This window comes from Lepidochelys kempii, chromosome 8 (genome assembly GCF_965140285.1).
Source record: "Lepidochelys kempii isolate rLepKem1 chromosome 8, rLepKem1.hap1, whole genome shotgun sequence".
In the NCBI taxonomy this organism is placed as follows: Eukaryota; Metazoa; Chordata; order Testudines; family Cheloniidae; genus Lepidochelys; species Lepidochelys kempii.
The window spans coordinates 46,355,351-46,379,570 of NC_136387.1; the positions used below are offsets into that span (position 1 = coordinate 46,355,351).

General features: G+C 44.7%; 1 protein-coding gene across 1 annotated transcript; it reads right to left on the reverse strand.

Annotated features, from left to right (window-relative positions):
- Nucleotides 1-889: 889 nt before the first annotated feature.
- LOC140916539 (dimethylaniline monooxygenase [N-oxide-forming] 2) lies at nucleotides 890-20,954 on the reverse strand. Its single transcript, XM_073358193.1, has 8 exons — nucleotides 20,823-20,954; nucleotides 15,073-15,261; nucleotides 10,296-10,458; nucleotides 8,306-8,448; nucleotides 7,332-7,531; nucleotides 5,547-5,902; nucleotides 3,326-3,398; nucleotides 890-1,238 (listed from the first exon to the last, which is right to left on the reverse strand). Exons 1-8 carry the CDS (start codon nucleotides 20,952-20,954, stop codon nucleotides 890-892), a joined length of 1,605 nt encoding a protein of 534 aa, XP_073214294.1.
- Between the last annotated feature and the right edge of the window lie 3,266 nt (nucleotides 20,955-24,220).

Sequence of the window (24,220 nt, forward strand, 5' to 3'; positions counted from 1 at the left end):
ATAATTAGAAAATTTAGAGGGTAGGCCTCACTTTCTTGCATTGCAGGGAGAAGGACACAGCACACTTACAGATATTGAGAGGGCCTGGTCTGTACAGATATTGATAGGGACTGGTCTGTAATTGCTGGCTTGCAAAACCTGGTCTGTGTTTCTGCCCCTACTGTCATTCCAGATCTTGCTTTCAAACATGAAATGCGGAGGTTTGGGGTAACAGAAACAGTCTCTCACGCTAAGGCCTAGTCTACTCCCAGCTTTTGTACCAGTATAACTATGTTGGGTAAGGGAGGAACTATTTACTAAAATAGTTATACCAGTACAACCGCCAGTGTGGAGGCAGTTATAACAGTATAGATTATTCCCCTTCCCATACATAGGAAGCAGCAACAGTGGCATAAAAGGTGCCTTATTCCACGAAAGTTGTGTCAGCACTGAGGGTTGTACTGTTATAATGATATCAGTACAGTCAAAGGGGTACAACTTTTGTGTATAGACACGCCCTCAGCATTTAAACAGAGCCCAAATCAAGAGATCAAAGTGAAGCTGCCTAAGGGATTTAGGAACACAACCTTGTGTTAATTGAAATGGGAGCTGCGTGAGCAGAGTTTAGGCCCAGAAGGGACCACCCAACCATCTAGTCTGACCTCCTATATAGCCTGCTTTGAAAAATCTCAACCCATAGCTTTGCTAGAGAGCTCCAATCAAATGGGCTGATTTTAAAAAGTGATGATGAGCACCCACAATGTTCGCTAGCACCAGTCAGCAGCTGCAGATGCTCAGCACTTCTCTGGATCAGACCCATGGACTGGTATATGGCAAGGAGGTTGTTATTTTTAAGGGAAAGCCTTCTATAGTGGGCAGAGCATCACATCACATTGCTGAGAGCTCAGGACTAATGGAAACTAACAAAAATTGCAGCGAAGAGAGCAAGGAGACCAAAGATTTTAAGCAAATATGAAAGCAGGGAGTGGTTTGAAGAGTCGCGCAACACGCGCGTTCTTGTGGGTTTGATGATCCGTGCCCTTTGGGTCAGGATGGCATTTCTGGCTCCATCCCACTTCCCCGGGCCGGTCAAGCGGAACTGGAAGGGGCTGCAGGGGCCAAAGTAAATAGTCAGGGCCAGCTTGGGATCCTTCAGGAGCAGCGGAAGGATTCTGGGTCTCGCATCCGAGCCTTCGGCGAGCTCATCCAGATATTCAATGTGATCGGTTTGCAACGTCTGGCTGCGGCTGGTACCAAACCTTAGGAGAGAGCAAAGAAACTGTCAGAACTATTCAGTGATCCATGTACATTGAACCTGATACTCCCGATTTATACAGTTCTAAAGGGATGTCATGTAGAGAACTGGCAAATACCACGCTAACCTATTGCTAAGAAGGGAGAAAGACAGGGAAGTGGACAAGATATGGGAAGATTGAGAAATAATGGAATTCAGAGCCACAAGAAGCACCCCAGAGAGACTTTTGGGTAGCGCAGCTCTCTGATGTAGCATCCAGTTAGAGAAAAGCTAGCTCGAGTGAAGCTGTGGCAGCATGGGCAGCTGCTCGGGTCAGCCCCCCAGCTCATGACTCTAGGTACACATTCAAGCTGCCATGATTACATTGCTATTCTTAATCAAGATCAGAGCTACCTCTGGTATGTCTACACGTGCTGCAATCCCATCTCCACATTGCAATGCAGACATACCCGAAAACTGGCTGAATTGTAGTTACCTCCATGCGAAAAAACTGTAGACCCCAATTTTCAGAGAACAAGGCACATTTACCGAACGTTGGTGTCAGCAGGTTACGTACTATTTCTGAAGAAGCCGGCATGTTTGCATTACAAATAATATCATCCTACCTAGTGCATTTCTCATACCTTAGACAATCTTAATCCCTTTCAGCTGCAGTTGAGTCCCCAGTATGGGCCTACAGGGACAGATTTTCAGAAGTGTGTGCACACAAACCACCTACATCTAACAGGTCATTTGGCATGTGCAATAGTGCTGCTCTGACTGAAGTGGTGTGTACAAATGTGTTCACATTTTTGCTAGCAAACCCTAAGGATCACAGCTTCGTAGTCAGAGATGGAAAAGAGCTGTTCTACTCAGACCATCTTCCTACACGCCCCGAAACTCTATAGTATGTCATCAAAGGCAAGATGGGACCACCAATCTGCTAGTCTGACCTCCTGTACATCTCAGGGCACCAACACCACCCAACAACCAAAATTAGACCACAGTATTACAGCCCACAGGTGACTACCAGTGATTTCAGGTTAACATTAGAAAAATGGAAAACTTTTCAATTCAAAAGACACCCTGTGAAATATTTCATGGGCTGGAATGAGCAGAACTTTATGCAAAGAATTATTGCTATGCATTCAGAGCTTGGATATGACAGCAATGGATGCTACAGAGAAACTCCCAACTCCAATTTCTGCAACCTGCTGAGCCCTTAACTCTTGGCACTTCAAGTATTAGGCACACAGATTAACATTTCCAGAGGACCAGCATGTGGTATAAGCTTCACATTTTTGTGGGATAAGGAAGCTAGTGAGCCTGGCCAAGTTCTACTGTAGCTGCCTTCAAAAGAGGTCTTTCTCTGATCAACAAAATAAACTATGTGAAAGACCCTTGGGGAAATTCGTATAGGCTCTCTGATGAGGATTTGTAATGGACCAAAAGGGCATGTGGTTTAAGGCTGATGAATATAATATCCAACACCCACCAATCTGAAGGAGGATAAAACCCACTGCCATTCTTACACAGGAGTGAAAAGGGAGATGGCAGACACACCACAGGGAGGCTGGATCTAAAGACAGTGGCAGCAGAGTTCTGGAAAGTGGTCTGAAAGGTGTCCTGTTTTCCTTTCAGCGCAAGCATGAGAATTGCATATCGTTGCCACAAAATAGCAGAAGGCATCCTTGGCTAGTTTGGGGTGATGTTCATCACTGGCTACTAGGAATAATCAAGAGACTACACTGATATATGTGGTTGACATGGTTCCATAATCCTTTTTCCTGCGGGCAGTGGAATTGTGCAAGTGTGGTTAAAGTATTCAGTCTGGAGGGAATACACACACAGGTCTGGCAGCCAGAAAAGAAATGAGGGGAACCCAAATACTCAAGGCATTTGTAATATCTGCCAGCGAGCTAGTCATTGAGCAGATGGAGTATATTTTAAACACATGAAGACATGAATGCCAGTGAAAGCTTCTAGAAGACTTTGGACTGTATTTTCTGAGAAGGAGCATGAGAGGAAGGAGAAATACAATTTCCTCCATAAGTATAAACTGCTCCCATGATGAGTGGAGAATAGTTATATTAATTAGGTGGTGTTTCATACCATTTGATCCTCTTCTCTTTCCTCTTGACAATGTCAGTCATCATAGTGCTCTTGGAGGGCAGCTCAGTCAGCCCTAGAAAATTAAAGTGGCTGTTACTTATAAGTTACAAGAATTACAGAGGGACCCAAGCTTTGAAGTTCAGAGCTGGATTTGGGAAGCTTCCTGCCCTGGTCTGTTACATCAAGTAGTTTGCACATTCCACTACAAATGCTTAAAAGTGTTGCTTCCCCGAGGCCTCTGCCGCAAAGGGGACTGAATTCTCCATCCTGCTGCTCTAGTTTTGCCATGGGGACTGTGGCAAGACAAATTCATTTAATCTGTCCTTATGACACCTGGCTCCAATTCAGCCTTGGGTCTCTGCGGCCCATCCTCCAAGTTACTTAGGCTCCTAACTTCCACTGACTTTGTGGAATACCTTGGCAGATGTGGGCCTCAGTGCTTTCACAAATACTCATTAAACCTTACAGCAGAGCACTCCTGTTAGACAGGGAGATATTGTTACTTATAACTAGCAAATCCTAATTTATGGCGGGCTGAAATCAATCATGTGGCAAGACAGTGCATTTTTCTAGTTGATCTCCTCAGTGAGGAGTTTGGTTTAAACTCTCAGAAGGGGAAGAAAAGCTTTTTCTGCTCCTCTAATTCCACCTTTCCTTTACAACGTTAGTTTAAAAGGATAATTCCTAAATTACGGTGCTCTGCCAGCAGCTTTTGTTTCTGTAGCACCATCAATGCTCATGACGCGGTACAGAGAAGCCCTTGCAAGTTTACAGAGAGCTGCACAATGAGAGAGAATTCTAGTGTAGCTGTCTGAAAGATTGTTACATGCACCCAGAGCAACAATTACATGTATTGACTTTTCTTTTGGTTATTTTCAAGATTTGTTGTTCCTTAAGATAAGTTTTGACCCAAGAGGTGACTAAGTCTTGATATTTATTTCAAGAAGGGAAAAAATGTCTGAATATTATACAAATTTTACAGCTGGATAAATGGTCACTTGGCCAAAATCCTATGGTAGTAACTCAGTGCCAGAGCTGGAAATAGAACCCAGGACTCCTGGGTTCGACTTCTGTCCTTTAACTATTTGATAAACCATTAGATGAAACTGCTGCCTAGAAAAATATCAAAGCTGTTCATTCTTAAGTGAAACTTACATTTAGAAAGATTCAACCTAATGTGGGAATGCCTGTCTGTTATGAATAGGAGTCGGAGATTGACCTGTGCACTTCAGGAGACGAGTGCTTTAGTTTACCTTTTGTTCTTTCTGACAGCCCAACTGCTTTGCGAGATTATCAGAGAAGTAAGAGATAGTTGGGGTTGGTCCTGCTTTGAACAGGGGGTTGGACTAGATGACCTCCTGAGGTCTCTCTTCCAACCCTGATATTCTATGATTCTAAGTAAGAAATCAGTGATGAAAGCAGTGGACACTAAACAGCTGCTTCAGAAGACTGCTCTGTAAGAAGCGGAGCCTTGTTCCCTTTCCAGGTAAATATGCTTTCAGCTGTATTTCTGTGGCAGAAGCAACTCAGGGTCAAACCAGTTGCAGCTCACAGCTCTTGCTTTCTCCCCTGGTCCCTAATTTTACATATTTATTATAATGATCATATCCCATTGATATTCTCTGATCTCTTTTACTGATTCTTATTGGCTGCAGTGACACTTGTGGATAAGAATACCAACACCACAGTTCCCTGCTTTCAGATCTCTGGCAGTAAGCTACATTAGAGATTAATACATGTTAAGGCTGATGGGACCATTGTGATCATGTTGTTAGACCTCCTGCATCACACAGGCCAGGGAATTTCTGTTATTCCTGTATCCAGCCCATAACTTGTGGTTGAGCTAGATTAGAGCAGTTAATTACCCTCACTGTTTAAAAAAAATATCAGAAGTGGTCTGTGCAGACGGAGCATGCTAAGGAGGGATATTAAAGAGTCAGTCCCATGAGTGGGAGTCAACAAATGTGAAACTTTTGAATTGAGAACCTGCACTGGTGTCCTTTGCCATTTTCTCCCTGTCCTGTATTCCCATGTATCATTCTTATCTAAACCAAGCATGTAAACACCTTGCAGCAGGGACAATAAGCCAAATTGAACCCTGATGCGAAGGGCACTAGTACTGATTTCAATGGCAGTTGTGCCCACTTAAGGTTAAATCTGGTCACACGGTTGGCACGTTGGCAGTTATTATGCGTGGATCACAACATGCCCATCCACTTACCTTTAAAGACTCTTGTGGCCCAGCGTGCCTGCAGCTCTGCATTAGGCATGATGGGCCCAAGCGGCTGTATGAGGCCAATGACGGCCAGCGTTGGCTTCTCCAGAGTAGTGGGGAAGACTTGTTTGTACAGCGGAGCCTCGTTGTTCTCCACTTTGACGACTGACTGCTCCAGGAAGGGGAACGAGAAGCTGTAGCCAGTGGCAAAGATGACAACATCCACGTTCTCCTCCATAGTCCCATCTTCAAAGATGGCAGCGGTTTCGGTGAACTCCTTCACAATGGGCTTCACCATCACACTGCCACAGAGGATGCGGCTTGGAAGGTCATCATTGAACACTGGCTCTTTCATCAGGGCTCTGGAAGGACACAAGATGGTAGAGGCATCTGGTTTGTTGAGGCCATGCAAACAGTGCGCAAAGTCCTTACATCCTAGCTCCCCTAAATAACCTGGGGGCTGCGAGGACTGAGTGCCAAAGATCCCACAGCTAGTCAGCTGCAGTGAAGCTGTTATTAATTTCACTCTATCAGGCATACCATGAAGAAGAGTAAGACTGAAGGATTGGAATGAGCTGACAAAATGCATATCGATAGGACTACGGACAAGAGGCGTAGGGTAGAAATAGCATGTTAGTAATACCCATTTTACACCCTGTTATCCCTATTTTCATAGGTCAGCAGGGTCTGTAGTAATAGAGTGTCACTGAATCATACAGTCATTCCAGGTTCCACACTTTGGGGCCAGTTCTTTCAGCGCAGCCATGGTGATATACTTGGAAGTTAAGGTCAAAAGTTTCAAGCGTCCACAAATTTGATGTATCCTCAGCCTGATTTCCAGGGGTGCTGAGCACCCACAGCTCCGACTGAAATAAGTTAACAGGTGCTGCAGGTCAGAAAGCGAGGCCTAAGGACTCAAATTTGATGTATCCTCAGCCTGATTTCCAGGGGTGCTGAGCACCCACAGCTCCGACTGAAATAAGTTAACAGGTGCTGCAGGTCAGAAAGCGAGGCCTAAGGAGATTAGTTCCACATATCTAAGCCATTGGACTCTTCTCCTTTGAGTATCTAATTCTTGCCCTCATTGAAAGACTTGAATCAACTGTTTTATAAAATCTAAATAAATATTTGCTCTTTCCTGGCAGGACTTGGGTTCCCAAGAGCATTTTCCATATAGTTTTAGGACAGAGTTGAGCACTGCCAAGGACCCACTCCCCTCCACCAGCCCCAACTCCTCTCCCTCCTCCCCAGAGATTTATTTTCCTGGAGAATGTACATGTTTTGATCTTGGACCTTTTCCTGGCATTTTAAGCAGAGATGGGTCCAACCCTTCACATCTGAATCCAGATTTCAAACAATCCCAGTGTTTTGGGGGGTTAAGATTGGAGGGTTAGTTTGGTCTACTGCAGGATTAAAAAAGAATTACACGTGTTTGTGGATAATGAGAACATCCAAAAATGTATACCCTCATGCTTCAGGGCATAATCTGACCACTAAATGATTGTGGTTAGGAAGAAACTTGCCCATGATTGTCCATAATTGCCCACTACTGAATTTCTTGCACGTTCTCCTGAAGCATATGGCCCTGGCCAGTGTCAGAGACAGACTGAGGTAGAGAGCCCTCAGGTCTGATCTAGTCCTGCCAGTCCTATATTCAGTAAGAGTTTAGCCTGAGTAAGGAGTAAGTGAAGCATGAGTGAGGACAGAGTATGGCCTCATAATAATTACATGATTCAGATTGCTTTTCCTCTCCAGCTACCCATAGATCAGCTGCACGTTAAAAGTGCATACCTGTTCTGAGGCACCAAGCCATAGTTTTCATGGTTAAACCATTGGTTCATCTTCTGTTCATACACCAGTTTCAAAAGTGGCCAAGGCAGGATACTTCTGATCAGATTGCTAAATCGGGTGTGAAATACAGTGTCCCAAGGGTAGCCGTCATCGTAGACCCGGCTCATTACCCATGAGCCTCCTCTGGTGCTGATGAACACCTACAAGGCAATACAGAATTCCACTTTAAGCAGTGACAGTCTTCTGCAGCATGTGCATTGTTTGCATTGCAAATCTCAGCCTAGTTTTATCTCCAGACATTGAACATCTTCTCCTGCTTGAGGCTACCAAGGTCAAAACAATAGAGAACAATGTCTCAGAACAGAGTCAGGGGGCTGGGAAAAAAACACTCACTTCAGATTGCTTTTCATAGTGGAGGCTGATACTAGATGTACCAGTCTCAAAGGAAAGGTGATCTTTTCTAACTCAGGAGAGCTGGATTTGGCTCCAGCCTCCCTTTGTGACCCTGGGAAATTGCTTAACTTCTCCATGCCTCAGTTTCCCACCTGTACAATGGGGATAACACCACTTCTTTTCTCCCACCCTTTGTCCATCTTGTCTTTTTAAATTGTTGGCTGGCCTGAGTGCAGGACCTTTTGCTGTGTGTATGTACTGGGCCTAGCCCAATGGAACTGTGATTGCAGTTGGGGCCACTAGGCCCTACTGAAATGCATAGAATAAACAATCAAAATAATAGCAACCAATCGTTAGAGGCCTTTTTCCTACTCTAGAGAAGCAAAGATTTGGGCTTTAATGCCTGGGATGCTGCATATTCTAGGTGATCGCTATTCTTAATAAGTCTCTGGGCCACAGTATACTGACGTGGCGTGTAATTTACTTACATGCCACATCAGTATATGTTATGGATGCAGTATATGGATGCCTTCTACCGCCCTCACCCCAAATCACAAGGGTAGCAGGCTAAGTGACACTACCCGTTTGGCTATCTGACAGAGGTCCACAGCAATATCCGATGCAGAGTTCCCCATTCCAATCACCACAACCGTCTTCCCCTGAAATCCTTCCGGGCTCTTGTACTCCCGGCTGTGGAAATATTGGCCCTTGAACTTTTCGATACCTACGAGGAGAGAAGGAAGGATTGGAATCTCAGTGCAGAGATGGATTTTAAACTGCTAACGCTCAGGGTATGTGATTGTTCCAGGGTCCTGGGTGGGCAGGGCTAACCTGCTTGTACTGCCATGGCTTCACCGCTAGTGTTACTCAATCTAGCTTTGATCTAGCTGGGCTACACATGCTGCAATCACACCTCCTGATTGCAGTGTAGACATACCCTCAGCAACAGACTTAGAGCATCTTAAAATTCTGGGGCATTTGGCTGCAGGTTTTGTGGGGATGTCAATTGGTTCGGCCTGTTATGAAGATAAAATTCAGATCCAAGTTTCAGAGTAGCAGCCGTGTTAGTCTGTATCTGCAAAAAGAAAAGGAGTACTTGTGGCACCTTAGTGACTAACAAATTTATTTGAGCATAGATGCATCTGATGAAGTGAGCTGTAGCTCACAAAACCTTATGCTCAAATAAATTTTGTTAGTCTCTAAGGTGCCACAAGTACTCCTTTTTTTTTTTTGCAGATCCAAGTTTGTATTTCAACCCTTCCTCTCCCTCCCAGAGTTTAGAGACATTGAGATGTAGGGTGTTTGGCATGAGAAGACGTCTAGGTATGCTTTACTAGAAAGAAAAATGAGAAGTTTCAGAGGAGAGCAGTGCCTTTGATTTGTGGACACATTGGGTGTAACCCTCGGGCCCTCTTCCACCTGCTGTATACTGCTCATGCAGTGAACAGGATGAATGTTGATCGAAAAGGCTGGAGATCTCCCCCGCTGCACACTGTTCTTTGGAGGTGTGGGAGGGATGTGCCGGGGCAGGGCAGAGCACTGGGTGCAGGTGGCATAACATGGCAACTCTGAAGATGCTTTAAGTTATCCCAGGGGCTATGTTCCTAATCTGGTACAGAACTGGGGGACTGGAAAGGTGGCCCCCCACTCCTGAGCTGCAACGAGTATACACTCATTGCTGTAGAGGTTTGAGCCCTTTGCCTGCAATCATTGCCTGCAATTGGGTGGGAATGCCAGCTGGCCTGTGCCAAATGTTAAGAACGGAGCAAATACTTGAGTGTGCCTGGTATGTTTGGTCAATCCACTCAAAGGCCTAGCTGCCTTCTGATGTGTGTTTGTGCCAAACTTTGATCGTGCCAACAATTTTGCTTCAGTACCAGGAAAAACCATTCCACTAAAGTAGAAACTGAACCAACCTTTGTCCAAAACCAACTGACCCCAAACTTTACTTTTACTGGAAGAGCTGAAAATATTGGAGAGGGTGAGAATTTAAACATTGTGACTGAGATTATTCAGGGCAAAAAGAAGAGAAGGAATAAGAAAGCTAGCAGAGAAAAGAAGAATATGGCAGTGGAGGTGCTATTATATATATAAAATACACACCAATATAGGAGAGACAACAGAATCAAACAGATAACAGCTTCCTGATTTGAACCCTGCATTGTTCATGGCCAGGTATTTGGTGAATGTACAGAATTTCGCAATGCTCTTCCTTTAAATTAGTCTCGTATCAGGAAAGCAAACAGCTGGGCCCTATATAGCACACATTGAAGTGAATGGAAACCTATCCATTGGCTTCAGAGGATATGGGATCCAGGCCCATCTGCTTGCTGAAGTAATGATTTGGATAATCCAATAACTGTAATGCTTCTAAGGGACTAAAGCCTCAAGAGAGACAGGAAGGAATAATCAGATCTGGAGGAATCATTAAACTGGTCATGCAGCGAGCCATAGGCTCTCATATCGATACAGGAATACAAACAATTGTCCCTAGCTGTTCCTGGTTTTGCACCTTGTTAACCTGGACGCCAAATACATCCTGTAGGAGGGCTTTGCAAACACAGCTCTTACCAGGAAAAGACTGCACCGGGATAAAGGATTCTATATGGTGACCCATGCACACCATAACGGCATCAAACATGGTGGATTCTTGCTTCCCATCACTCTCAGTGACAACAATCCACTGGCCAGTGGTAGAGAAATCCGGGCATTTTCTTACACTGGTGACTGTGGTCTGAAAGTAAACCCGAGAAAAGACATCGGTGCTTTGGCCGCAGCACCATGTGTTAGAGGTGATCTATTGTGACTCATATACTCAGAGGAGCTCAGAAGCTAGGATTGAACTGGGCTCCACATTCAGGTTTGACTTAAAGCAGGAAGTTAACTACGTAGTTTACAGACCAGAAATGGGTATATTTAATCCAGCCTGCTTGACAGATCCAGACTTTCCAGAATGCTAGCTTTCATTTAACCGACAAGGAAGATTGTAGCCCTTACTGCTGCAAACATAACCTTCCAGCCGTGAAGGGAACATAGTACTGCTGAAGCCTGAAACAGCTCAGAGATGAGTGAATTGGTCCAGTTCACCTTAACTGTGCATTAACTCCTATGCCTTATGGTGACATTTTGGCTGTGTCTACACTAGGGTTTCATGCCCAAAGTTTTCCCCCCCTTGTTCCCACTCCACTGGTGGTAGCAATGATGGCAATGCTAGGCTGATCAGGTTCCTGTTGCTGCTGGCTTTTATTACCTGTTGCCTAGCATTGCCCAGAGCAGATCTGGGTGACAGAATGGTAAAAATGTTGCTACCACTAGTAGAGTTGAACTGCTGGTAGCAACCATGAAAACTTCTGGCTACAAGCCTGGTGCAGACGAAAGCTGAAAGGGGAAAGTTTTCAGATAGCTTAGGTTGCAACTGTGCATCTTGTTTGCACACACAATTACTACACCTCTGCATGCAAAATGGCCAACTGCATGTTCAAACACAAAAACAAAGTTCAGAAATAATCCTAGTGTTAGAAGTACCATGCATCATTTATCCCCACTCCGTGATGGTGAATGCGACAGTAACCAAACTCACGGAAACATTTTTCAAACTGCCCTTTAATTTTGGGCGTGTCAGCAGCCAGGGCTGGATTTTCCAGGTGCTGAGCACTCATGTTTCCAAATGACTTGGAGCTATGGGTGCTCAGCGCTTTGAATATCAGGCCACAGAAATCTTAACTGGAATACCCCCAAATGTGAAGCAAAATATATGGACACATTGGCGTAAATGTTAGGTTGCTCTATGAGGCCCAAGGGATGATGTGCAAATTTGCCAAAGGATTACATTCTCATCACTGAGAGATCCATTCTGGAGTGATCATAGAACATGGGTCCCAGTTCTGTAGACCCCACCTATGGATCTTGTGACTTCTTGAGGCAGAGGGCATTGGTTGCACAGGGTTTTACAGGGATCCCCTTAGTCAGATATGTGCATAAGTATTCACTAAAGGGTGGTGGTATATGCTGTCTTTACCAAGTTTCAGAGTAACAGCCGTGTTAGTCTGTATCCACAAAAAGAAAAGGAGGACTTGTGGCACCTTAGAGACTAACAAATTTATTTGAGCATAAGCTTTCGTGAGCTACTGTCTTTACCAACAGTCAGTAACACACTGGTCAGAGTCATTATGAGCAGGGCTGTTGATTAATCACAGTTAACTCACGCTATTAACTAATTTTTAAAATCACAATTAATTTTTTTTAATCGTGATTAATTGCAGTTTTAATCACACTGTTAAACAGTAGAATAACAATTAAAATGTACTAAATATTTTGGATGTTTTTCTACATTTTCAAATATATTGATTTCAATTACAACACAGAATACAAAGTGTACAGTGCTCACTTTATATTATTTTTATTGCAAAATGCTTGAAGAAATAGTATTTTTCAATTTTCACCTCATACAAGTACCATAGTGCAATCTCTTTATTGTGAAAGCACAGCTTACAAATGTAGATTTTTTTCTGCTACATAACAGACTCAAAAACAAAACAACGTAAAACTTTTGCACCTACAAGTCCACTCAGTCCCACTTGTTCAGCCAATTGCTAAGAGAAACAAGTTTCTTTACATTTACAGGAGATGATGCTGCCCGCTTCTTATTTACAATGTCACCTGAAAGTGAGAACAGATGTTTGCATGGCATTTTGTAGCCGTCGTTGCAAGGTATTTACGTGCCAGATATGCTAAACATTCCTATGTCCCTTCATGCTTTGGCCACCATTCCAGAGGGCATGCTTCTATGCTGATGATGCTCATTAAAAAAATAATGTGTTAATTAAATTTGTGACTGAACTCCTTGGGGAAGAATTGTATGTCTGTTTTACCCACGTTCTGCCATATATTCTGTTATAGCAGTCTTGGGTGAGGACCCAGCACATGTTGTTTGTTTTAAAAACACTTTCACTGCAGATTTGACAAAACGCAAAGAAAGTACCAATGTGAGATTTCTAAAGATAGCTACAGCACTCAACCCAAGGTTTAAGAATCTGAAGTGTCTTCCAAAATCTGATCAGGATAGGGTGTGGAGCACGCTTTCAGATGTCTTAAAAAAGCAGCACTCCAATGTGGAAACTACAGAACCTGAACCACCAAAAAAGACAATCAACCTTCTGCTGGTGGCATCTGACTCAGATGATGAAAATGAACATGCGTCGGTCTGCACTGCTTTGGATCGTTATCGAGCAGAACTCATCATCAGCATGGACGCATGTTCCCTGGAATGGTGGTCGAAGCATGAAGGGACATATGAATCTTTCGTGCATCTGGCACATAAATATCTTGAAATGCCAGCTACAGCAGAGACATGAGAATGCCTGTTCTCACTTTCAGGTGACATTGTAAACAAGAAGCAGGCAGTATTATCTCCTGCGAATGTGAACAAACTTGTTTGTCTGAGTGATTGGCTGAACAAGAAGTAGGACTGAGCGGACTTGTAGTCTCTAAAGTTTTACATTGTTTTATTTTTTTAATGCAGTTACTTTTTGTACATAATTCTACATTTCTAAGTTCAACTTTCATGACAAAGAGATTGCACTACTTGTATTAGGTGAATTGAAAAATACTATTTCTTTTGTTTTTTACAGTGCAAATATTTATAATAATTATAAAGTGAGCACTGTACACTTTGTATTCTGTGTTGTAATCAAAATCAATATATTTGAAAATGTGGAAAACAGCCAAAATATTTATATAAATAGTATTCTATTATTGTTTAATCATGCAATTAATTTGTTTAATCGCTTAACAGCCCTAAGTATAAGATGTATGGATGGATGATATTTAAGGAGTTATGTATCTGAACCAAAACCCCCAACCGCCCACCCAAAAACCCCTCACACCCAATGTGTGGTGGGCATCCTATTTACTAGTAAAGACAATGGATTGGAAGTGTATTGCAGAGAGACGCCCTGGGCTCTTTCATTGAGGAGATGAACTATCAGCGTGTTATCTTATGAAAGGAGCGTCACAGCCCACCTGGCTGGAAAACACTGCAAAAACTTTGAGGGAGCTCAACTGCATTAAGCTAAACTTACACTTGATTTCCCTATGAGCCTGTCTAAGTGCTGGGTGTGAGGGAGAGCGGTGATCTGAGGTGGGATTGGTAAACTGGGGTACACTGCTTCTTTGGGAGCAGCACAGTGGTGAATTCTGTGAGCCTGCAGCAGACCAGGGGCTGGACACTCCAGATAGATGCTCGGAAGTTGGAGTACACCTATCACTAACCTGTGGGGAGGAGAGCACAGACCTAGAGGGCATTGCTTGTGTTGCCTATGGAGCTGGGGAGCTGATGCCAGTGCTGGTACAGTTGGGGCTTGCTCATGAGAAGGGTGGGCGGTAGCAAGGTGCCTCACAGCCCTGGGTGCTCCTGGAGAGCATCACAGACCCCAATTAATTGTGCAATTTGGCCCTTGTAAGAGAATGAGTTGGAAACACCTAGTTTAAAGCAATTTAAGAAACGCAAAGAAAAATGATGCTTTGGTCTTTTTATCCTATCCACTAGCCTGATCTCTTCACACTGTTCCTTGTCCTGACATGCTGGGGTAGAAATAGGGGTTGGGACTGAATCCACGAGAAAAAGGCCAGAATCCTGTAAGTGTCCCCTCTCACTATCGGGGGCTTGGTCAGAATTTTGATCGATCATCTACCCTGTTGAATCTGAATCTGCTCAGCATCTAATCCATGCCCCTGCTGCCCTTTCCCCTGTGGCCGCATTGTCCCTTTTCAGTCACCGTGTGACAGTCTCATCTCTCTTCCATAATATTGGGCTCTGCAAGCCTTCCCCAGGTCCTCCACCCAGCAGAGAGTTAACCTGAAGAAGAGTATTATCAGAAAGCAATCTGTTCCCCAGAAGCCAGGTCAGCTATAGTTCTAGAGACATAAGGTGCTGGAGGTAATATGGTTTATTGGACCAACTTCTGTTGGTGAGACACGCAAGCTTTTGAGCTTATGCAGAGCTCTTTTTCAGTGTAAGCTCAAAACCATGTCTCTCTCACCTGCAGAAGTTGGTCCACTAAAAATATTACCTCTCCCACCTTATTTTGCATATATCCTGGGACCAACATGGCTATAACAACACTGCATACAGTTGTAGTTCTAAACACACATGCAGAATTGGTAGGTTATGTTATGTAACTAGCCGTTCTGAAGTTGTGCTCTATCTCATGCAGACTTTACTTTTGTTCTTTCTTATTCTGTTGTTTTCCTTAACCCAAAAGACAAGTTATATAGCCTATAAGTAGGGGACTGGCTTTTGTGTATAGGAAATAAAAAAGTAGCAGGACCCTCTTTTAATAGGACATACCTTGAACCTGATGTATTTCAGAAGATCAAAGCGATTTGCGTACAGTTTCAAATATTCCAGGAATCTGGTGTTGTGCAGGAAGTTTGGAAAGTGTTCAGGCATTGGAAAGTCACTGAAGCACGACATCTCCTTGGAGGAATTGGTGAATACGGATTGGTAGATACTGGCTCTGCCTTCCTCTACCTTTTCCTAGAAAACATCAGACAAACAAAGGTGTATTTTAAAATGTTACTAGATAGTGCAAATCCGCAGAGTTTTCCATGTTGCTGTGTGACGCTCATTGAGTCTGAAGGTTTGTGATGGCTGAATGCATTGTGTGGGCTCTCGCTTCTGTTTAAGCTTCCCAATGAAGAGCCAAAGTGATCTTTCTTGCCACAAGTTTTTCTTTGTAGCAGATGTTCTCCTTTGTGAGGATGGTCTTGTAGTTAAGAGTCTGGGCTGAAACTCAGGAGACGTGAACTGCAGAAGCACTATGACACCTTGTGGAAGTCACTTAGGCCCAGATCCAATGGAAGTTAGGAGCCTAAATGCCTTTGAGGATCTCTCTGGACCTCTGTTTCCCATCTGTAAAATGGGGATAATGCCACTGCCTTTTTCCTGTGCTTTGTCTATTGAGATTGTTAAGTTCTTTGAGGATGTCTCATTTGGTGTATGTACAGTACTAACACAATGGGACCTTGTTGGGGCATCTAGATGATGCTGTGATACAAATAATAAACAATGGTACACATGAATGGCTGCTGTTGGAGCAACTCTTATGACTTGTCAGTAGTCTTTGAATGCTTGGTTCATGGTGTTACTGAAGTTTGAACAGGTCACTATTTCATGGCTATCTACAATCATTTACAGTCCTCTCCCATGTTGCAAGATTTCTGCAAGACTCATTTGTGTCCTAAGGGCTTCTTCCTCCTTCGGCAGACATACAGAAAAAGTATTAATTGCTTCAGCACAGAATTGCATGCTTGCCCTAGTGTCCATAGACTATTTACACTGGCACCATAATTCAGCTACATTTTTAACTGGGGGAATGGCAGTATAAACTGCAATATACCATTCCCGGTTGCTGTCTAATGAGGTCTGTCTCATTGCTGTCTAAATTCTTCTAGGGCAACATTTCGTCCCTGACATTACATGGTAGAGACCTCCTGTCAAACACAGCGTGGTGTACATATAATTTATATTAAAAAAAAACCCATCAAAACACTCCACAGCGTGCGCAATTCTCTCCTTTGGGAGAGAGTGAGAGAAAGAACAAACCATATGTGACAGAGCTTAGTCATGTCACTTAACGCATGACTGGAAGGTGCTCAGGTATTTTGGTAATGAAGGTATTTTGGTAAGAATCTCTCTAGAATTTCCATCAAGGCTGCATTTGATCCTTTCTATGAAGTATAAAATTAAACTCTACACTTACAAACACACATTTGGCATGATTTTGTCTCTTCTTGCTGGGGTGCTAGAGGAATTGCTGTGTATGTACAGTGCTTGCAGTGTGGCTTCTAGCCACCACCAGTGCTGGGGCAATTTTTTCTTGGCGGGTGATTATTTAAATATTGCCCAACACAGATCCCATTTGTTTATACACAGTCACTGAGACCCAGCTGAGAATTAACAGGTTATTGAATTCCAGCAGCCATAGGGTTTCCAGTTTTGGTTGGACATATTCCTGGAGGTTTCATCACATGACATATTAATCTTTAATTAAAATTAATGTTTAATTTCTGGAGACTCCAGGACAATCCTGGAGGATTGGCAACCCTACCAGCAAGTCCAGATACATTGCAGCTGGATCACTCTGCTTACTTGACATGGCAAAAAAAATAAATCTTCTTTGGGTTGGAAAGAGGGGGGACTCCAACCCAGGTTCCTCTTTGTGCCAACTGGCAGACGGCTCAAGGGTGTGAAAGGGTTATAGGGATCCCCAAACTTGTCACGCTGTGTGCTGCCCTCCACCCCAGAGCCATGGTTGGGAGCCAGGGCCAGGAGCAGGGCCACGGCTCCTGAGGGGGTGCACAGACAGAGGTAAGGGGGGCCAACGCTGGGGCTGGAGCTGTGGCCAGGAGCCAGGGGCCATGGCCGGGGGGGGGCAGAGGGCCAGCTGGGGGCTGGGCTAGGGCAGGGGCCAGGAGCGGAGCCCTGGCTGGGCTGCAGTCAGTCAGAGGCTGAGGCTGGCAGAGGGACTGGGAGCGGAGCTATGACTGGACCATGGTCGGGGCTGACTGGGTATGGAACTGTGGCCGGGCTGGGAGCCAGAGGTCGGGTGATGCTTCCTCCCCAGCCCGTCTCTGGCAGCTGGTCTGGGCCCCACTGTGCCCCCGAATGTTCCTCCACACCCTTAGCACCCCATAGTTTAGGGACCCCTGCCATAGAGTGTCATGTAAGGTCTCTACTGAAAGCCTGTGTCACACTGGTCACCATACCCACTGGGAGATGTATATATATATATTTTTCACCATAAAAGGTTTACTTTCTTAATCATTTACATCTTTTACTTTTGGCTTGACTCAAATTTAGATGTAGAGGCCCTCAATGAGGATAATCGTCGTCTCTTGGCTATCTGCTCCTGGCATTTTTCCTTGTTGCTAGGCAGACGCACAATGTAAAGTAAAACACAAGCCAAACAAGAAAACTTACCATCTTGCCCAAACTTTTAGGTTTTCTTTAGACATCATAAAGACACAGAAAAATGGCACATATCTTTTTTTGTTTTTGCAGGTTGCCTTGATTACATACTGTTCTCTCAATCTTTCCCCCCCACAAAGGTTTCACTAGGGGGTAAACAAACCACATTCGCACAATTAACTCATGGGGGGGCAGGGAGGGGAGATAAACAGTTATTCAGACAGCTGTGGAAGTGAACATAAAAACAGCCATCAGTAATATGTTTATGTTTAAAGGACAGAGGGAAATAAATGAACTCTCAGACAAAATTTAAGATGCCACATTTAGAGTTGTTGAACTCGGTTGAAATGCCATGGAGATACACCTGCTTACCCCAGGTCTGAATTTAACACAATGTCATCTTGATCTCAGGGAAATACAGCATGAGCCAGTAAATTTACTTTTAGAATTGTGTGATTAAATGTAAAATCTGTATCATGCACTGCTACATTTAACATATGTGAACACACAAAATGTGGGGAAATGCAAGAGCTAAGACCAAAAAGGAAGAAATATTGACCTTGGGTCCTTCATTTGTTGCTTTATGAAAAATGAATGAGAGTGAAAAGGGTTTGATTGGGGGGGGAGGGGGAAAGTTTTGCTCCGCTGGGTTTTTTTACACTCTTGTCTAGTCTGAAAGATTCCTGGCAATTGGAAAGCTACTAACATTACAACACTAATAGGCAAGAGAGGAAAACCTGGGCAACAGAGAGGAAAATGGACTAAAAGTTCATTTAGTCAGAGTGTTTAAATCTTCACTTTGTTTGTTTTGGCTAACACCTATTTATCTCCAGTGTTTACTGGACACTTGGAAGGAAGGATGTCTTTGTTAAAGATTGAAAATCTCTTTCCATTAGAGCTTACAATTGTAAGCAGTGTCAGGATGAGCTCCACCCTGACATCTGGTGGTGAGGTGTGGCAAGTTGTGGAAAAGAACTTCAGGGGCTGATCTCATTTGCATAGGCACACTCACCCTGCCTAGAATGAGGCCATAGCGGCCCAAATGGTCACTTTGGCTGCTGTGGGATCCCCAGTGTCTCTGTTATTGGGGCAGGAAGAATAAATTGTTATTACCCTGATTATGGGAACTGTGCTTGGAACTGTACCTGGCCTTTTGTTATGATGGAGGGACTCACCATCAACTAAGTAGCACTCACTAGGCAAAGGTCATGGGTTCCAAAACTCTGTGAATGGAGAGAGGTTGGGGACAAGTATTAATACTTGGTGGCATGGGCCCCTTGGTGAGGGCTTTACATGCTAATTGCACTTCCTCCTCTCTCCACTGTGGAATATCAGAGCTAATTCATTAGAAGTCTAGTTACAGGCTGCTGAGCTCACTTTGGGCTAATAGTGCACCAGCACTGCGGCTCCCCTGCTACAAGCTGAATTCACCAAAGAGCTGAACTGACTAAGAGCTGAAATCACTAAGCGGTGTGTTAAGTAGTGGGGGAGCCTGAAGATATATTGTGGAGCAGTTTGTGGGACGGCTGGAGTGCCTTGTGGACAGGCTGGTGGAGCAGTTCATAGGACGGTGGGAGCTGCGTGTGGGCTGCAGAGTGGAGCTGAGTGAAGCAGTTTGTGGGGTGGCTGGCAGAGCGGAGCAAAGGCCTATGGAGCTGTAGGGCGGTCAGCATCAGATCATGTAAGGTGCTTCTTACCTCCATCTCCACCCAGGTTAGGAGGTAAAGCTCTGTAGATAAACTTTTGAACTCTGGGGCTGCCCTGACCAGGGACAGAGACTTTTGGGTCATTGGACTTTTGGGACTTTGGGTGATTTGGGGTTGCTGGACTCAAGAACAAAAGGGAAAGGGCATGCCCCAATTTGCTTGGGGTGGGTTTTTTGCTCATGAGTTGTGTTATGAATCCTGTTGGTGGTGTTTCCCCAACATAATGCCACATTGTTTCTCTCTGTTATTAAAAGACTTTTTGCTACACTCAGACTAAGTGCTTGCGAGAGGGGAAGTATTGCCTCTTGGAGGCGCCCAGCGGGGGTGGTATATATTTGTCCCAGGTCACTGGGTGGGGGCTCGAGCCGGTTTGCATTGTGTTATTGGAACGGATCCCCTAGATATTGAACCCGGCCCTTGTTGCTGCCAACTCTGATGGGCAGAAGGGTTACACAATGTACATCCCCTGCAAATGAACATAATTAAACTTTCCCCACCCCCTGTGAGTCCTTCTGCAAAACCAGGGGAGAGCAGACTTGTCCTACCTAATATTTATACAGTAAAATCAAACAAAACCAAACCACCTTTATAAATAACAGCCCATTGCCCCCAGACGTTCAAGCCTGACATAAGCAGCAAAAAGTAGCAAAAAGGAGGAGACATGCTTGTCACAAAATCCCTCTGCTAGTCACTTTCCAGGCTCCAGGGGCAAGTTCAGGAGCCAGGCTGCGATCAGTTGCCCCGTCACAAAGGAAGAGAATGGAGCTGGGCAGGGGGCAGCACAGAGAAGGAGTTAAAGAGCCTTGAAGTCTAGTGATTTTCCCAGTGGTATGTCATAGAACACATGCCATGTAACTACGGCTGCCAGCATCCAGGATTGTCCCAGATTATCCTCCAGGCATACGTCCAACCAAAACTGGCAACCCTACCTATAACATGACTGTAACCATGACCACGCCCCATCACAGTTGTGCAGCCCTGCCCTGTGCCATTAGCGGTAAGGGTCAGGGTAGGCAGGCAGAGTCCTAGGAAAGAGATCTGTATTATGCATGCTGAGGCCAGGGGTAAATACTGAGGCTCCAGGGGGTATATGCAAGCAGCCTGGACCTGGCTTGCATTCCTGATGTCACACTGAACTTGGTTCCTCCTGAAGTGTGACTGGCTTTCTCTAGTTCCACTGATCATACGACATGTCCCAGTGACATGGGCATGGAGCAGCTTCTGTTAACTCCCAGATACCAGAAGGAATGTGCTACTAAGCTACTCCTCACCCCTCCCTTCAGGATTTTTCCACCCACTGTTTCCCATCTTTGCTTCGCTCTGTGCCTGACAGGAGAGGGGATCTTAGCCCTTTTAGGAAATGCAGAACAGAGGAGGGTCCAATTTACAAAAACGGCCACAGGCAACGAACCCCACACTTACTCTGAACCTCCAGAGCCCCCCGATGTCATCGCTTCTCTCGAAGCAGGTGGGCTGCAGCCCCTCATCCAGGCAGCACTTGATGGAGGTCAGTCCGCTCACGCCAGAGCCGATCACAGCAACCCTCTTGGCCATGGTATGCTGGTGTCTGGGAGGATCACGAAGTCTGGTCAATGCAAGGAATCCCCAGGGAACGGGGTCCTTGTGGCTTCAGCAGAATGGTTTAGGAATTCAAGTCAGTGAGTCCTGGAGTCTGCTCTGTGGGAGGAGGACAGAATGAAGTCTTGAGTGTTCCTTACACATTCTTGTTAAACCCTGGATTTGTGCTGGAAATGGCCCACCTAGATTATCATACACATTGTAAAGGAGAGTGATCACTTTAGATAAGCTATTACCAACAGGAGAGTGGGTTTGTGTGGGGGCAGGGGGAGAAAACCTGGATTTGTGCTGGAAATGGCCCAACTTAATTATCATACACATTGTAAGGAGAGTGATCACTTTAGATAAGCTATTACCAACAGGAGAGTGGGTTTGTGTGTGTGTGTGGGGGGGGGGGGGAGAAAATCTTTTGTAGTGGTAAACACCCATTTTTTCATGCTTTGTGTGTATAAAAAGATCTTCTATACTTTCCACAGTATGCATCTGATGAAGTGAGCTGTAGCTCACGAAAGCTTATGCTCAAATAAATTGGTTAGTCTCTAAGGTGCCACAAGTACTCCTTTTCTTTTTGCGAATACAGACTAACACGGCTGTTACTCTGAAACCTGTCATTATGCAAGGCACTGCATTTAGCCGTATGGAGTGGAAATCTATCAACTGCATGAAAAAACTTGTACAAATACAGACAGACATCATCTTCCTTTCCAAATGCAAACAGATGGACACCATACCCAAAGGACTGAAGGTAAAAAATCCATCACAATCTACATACCACACAGACTATGCTGACAGCTTGTGCCACACGCTCTCAAAGAAACTGCGGAACCACCTGATCAACATCCTCTACAGCAAACAGGGAAAGATAAAGAATGAGCTCTCAAAAATGGATACTCTCATAAAAAAACAACCTTCCACACAAACTTCCTTGTGGCTGGACTTTACTAAAACTAGACAAGCCATTTACAACACACACTTTGCTTCTCTACAAAAGAAAAAGGACACTAAACTTTCTAAACTACTACATGCTACAAGGGGCCACAGCAATGGTTCCCTCAACCCACCCAGCAATATTGTTAACCTATCCAACTATACTCTTAGCCCAGCAGAAGCAGCTGTCCTATCTCGGGGCCTCTCCTTCTGCCCCTCCACCCCCACGAACATGATACAGTTCTGTGGTGACCTAGAATCCTATTTTTGACATCTCCGACTCAAGGAATATTTCCAACACACCTCTGAACAACATACTAATCCACAGAGACCTCCTTACCAACACTACAAAAAGAAGGATTCTAGGTGGACTCCTCCTGAAGGTCGAGACAGCAGACTGGACTTCTACATAGAGTGCTTCCGCCGACGTGCACGGGCTGAAATTGTGGAAAAGCAGCATCACTTGCCCCATAACCTCAGCCGTGCAGAACACAATGCCATCCACAGCCTCAGAAACAACTCTGACATCATAATCAAAAAGGCTGACAAAGGAGGTGCTGTCGTCATCATGAATAGGTCGGAATATGAACAAGAGGCTGCTCGGCAGCTCTCCAGCACCACTTTCTACAAGCCATTACCCTCTGATCCCACTAAGAGTTACCAAAAGAAACTACAGCATTTGCTCAAGAAACTCCCTGAAAAAGCACAAGATCAAATCCGCACAGACACACCCCTGGAACCCCGACCTGGGATATTCTATCTACTACCCAAGATCCATAAATCTGGAAATCCTGGGCACCCCATCATCTCAGGCATTGGCACCCTGACAGCAGGATTGTCTGGCTATGTAGACTCCCTCCTCAGGCCCTACGCAACCAGCACTCCCAGCTACCTTCGAGACACCAGTGACTTCCTGAGGAAACTACAATCCATCGGTGATCTTCCAGATAACACCATCCTGGCCACTATGGATGTAGAAGCCCGCTACACCAACATTCCATACAAAGATGGACTACAAGCCGTCAAGAACACTATCCCCGATAATGTCATGGCTAACCTTGGTGGCTGAACTTTGTGACTTTGTCCTTACCCATAACTATTTTACATTTGGTGACAATGTATACCTTCAAATCAGTGGCACTGCTATGGGTACCCGCATGGCCCCACAGTATGCCAACATTTTTATGGCTGACTTAGAACAATGCTTCCTCAGCTCTCGTTCCCTAACGTCCCTACTCTACTTGCACTATATTGATGACATTTTCATCATCTGGACCCATGGAAAAGAAGCCCTTGAGGAATTCCACCATGATTTCAACAATTTCCATCCCACCATCAACCTCAGCCTGGTCCAGTCCACACAAGAGATCCACTTCCTGGACACTACAGTGCTAATAAACGATGGTCACATAAACACCACCCTATACCGGAAACCTACTGACCGCTATTCCTACCTACATGCCTCCAGCTTTCACCCAGACCACACCACACAATCCATTGTCTACACCCAAGCTCTGCGATACAACCGCATTTGCTCCAACCCCTCAGACAGAGACAAACACCTACAGGATCTCTATCAAGCATTCTTACAACTACAATACCCACCTGAGGAAGTGAAGAAACAGATTGACAGAGCCAGAAGAGTTCCCAGAAGTCACCTACTACAGGACAGGCCTAACAAAGAAAATAACAGAACGCCACTAGCCGTCACCTTCAGCCCCTAATTAAAACCCCTCCAATGCATTATTAAGGATCTACAACCTATCCTGAAGAATGACCCAACACTCTCACAAATCTTGGGAGACAGGCCAGTCCTTGCCTACAGACAGCCCCCCAACCTGAAGCAAATACTCACCAGCAACCACATACCACACAACAGAACCACTAACACAGGAACCTATCCTTGCAACAAAGCCTGTTGTCAACTGTGCCCACATATCTATTCAGGGGACACCATCACAGGGCCTAATAACATCAGCCACACTATCAGAGGCTCGTTCACCTGCACATCCACCAATGTGATATATGCCATCATGTGCCAGCAATGCCCCTCTGCCATGTACATTGGTCAAACTGGACAGTCTCTACGTAAAAGAATAAACGGACACAAATCAGATGTCAAGAATTATAACATTCATAAACCAGTCGGAGAACACTTCAATCTCTCTGGTCACGCGATTACAGACATGAAAGTTGCGATATTACAACAAAAAAACTTCAAAACCAGATTCCAGTGAGAGACTGTTGAATTGGAATTCATTTGCAAATTGGATACAATTAACTTAGGCTTGAATAGAGACTGGGAGTGGCTAAGT

What these genes read in the sequence shown, in the direction of transcription:
- LOC140916539 (XM_073358193.1), bottom strand. Translation starts at nt 20,954, where the DNA reads ATGGCCAAGAGGGTTGCTGTGATCGGCTCTGGCGTGAGCGGACTGACC. An exon ending in GGGGGCTCTGGAGGTTCAGA is followed by an intron (nt 15,262 to 20,822) that starts GTAAGTGTGGGG and finishes GATGTTTTCTAG; the next exon opens with GAAAAGGTAGAGGAAGGCAG. An exon ending in GGCCACAAGAGTCTTTAAAG is followed by an intron (nt 3,399 to 5,546) that starts GTAAGTGGATGG and finishes TTAATTTTCTAG; the next exon opens with GGCTGACTGAGCTGCCCTCC.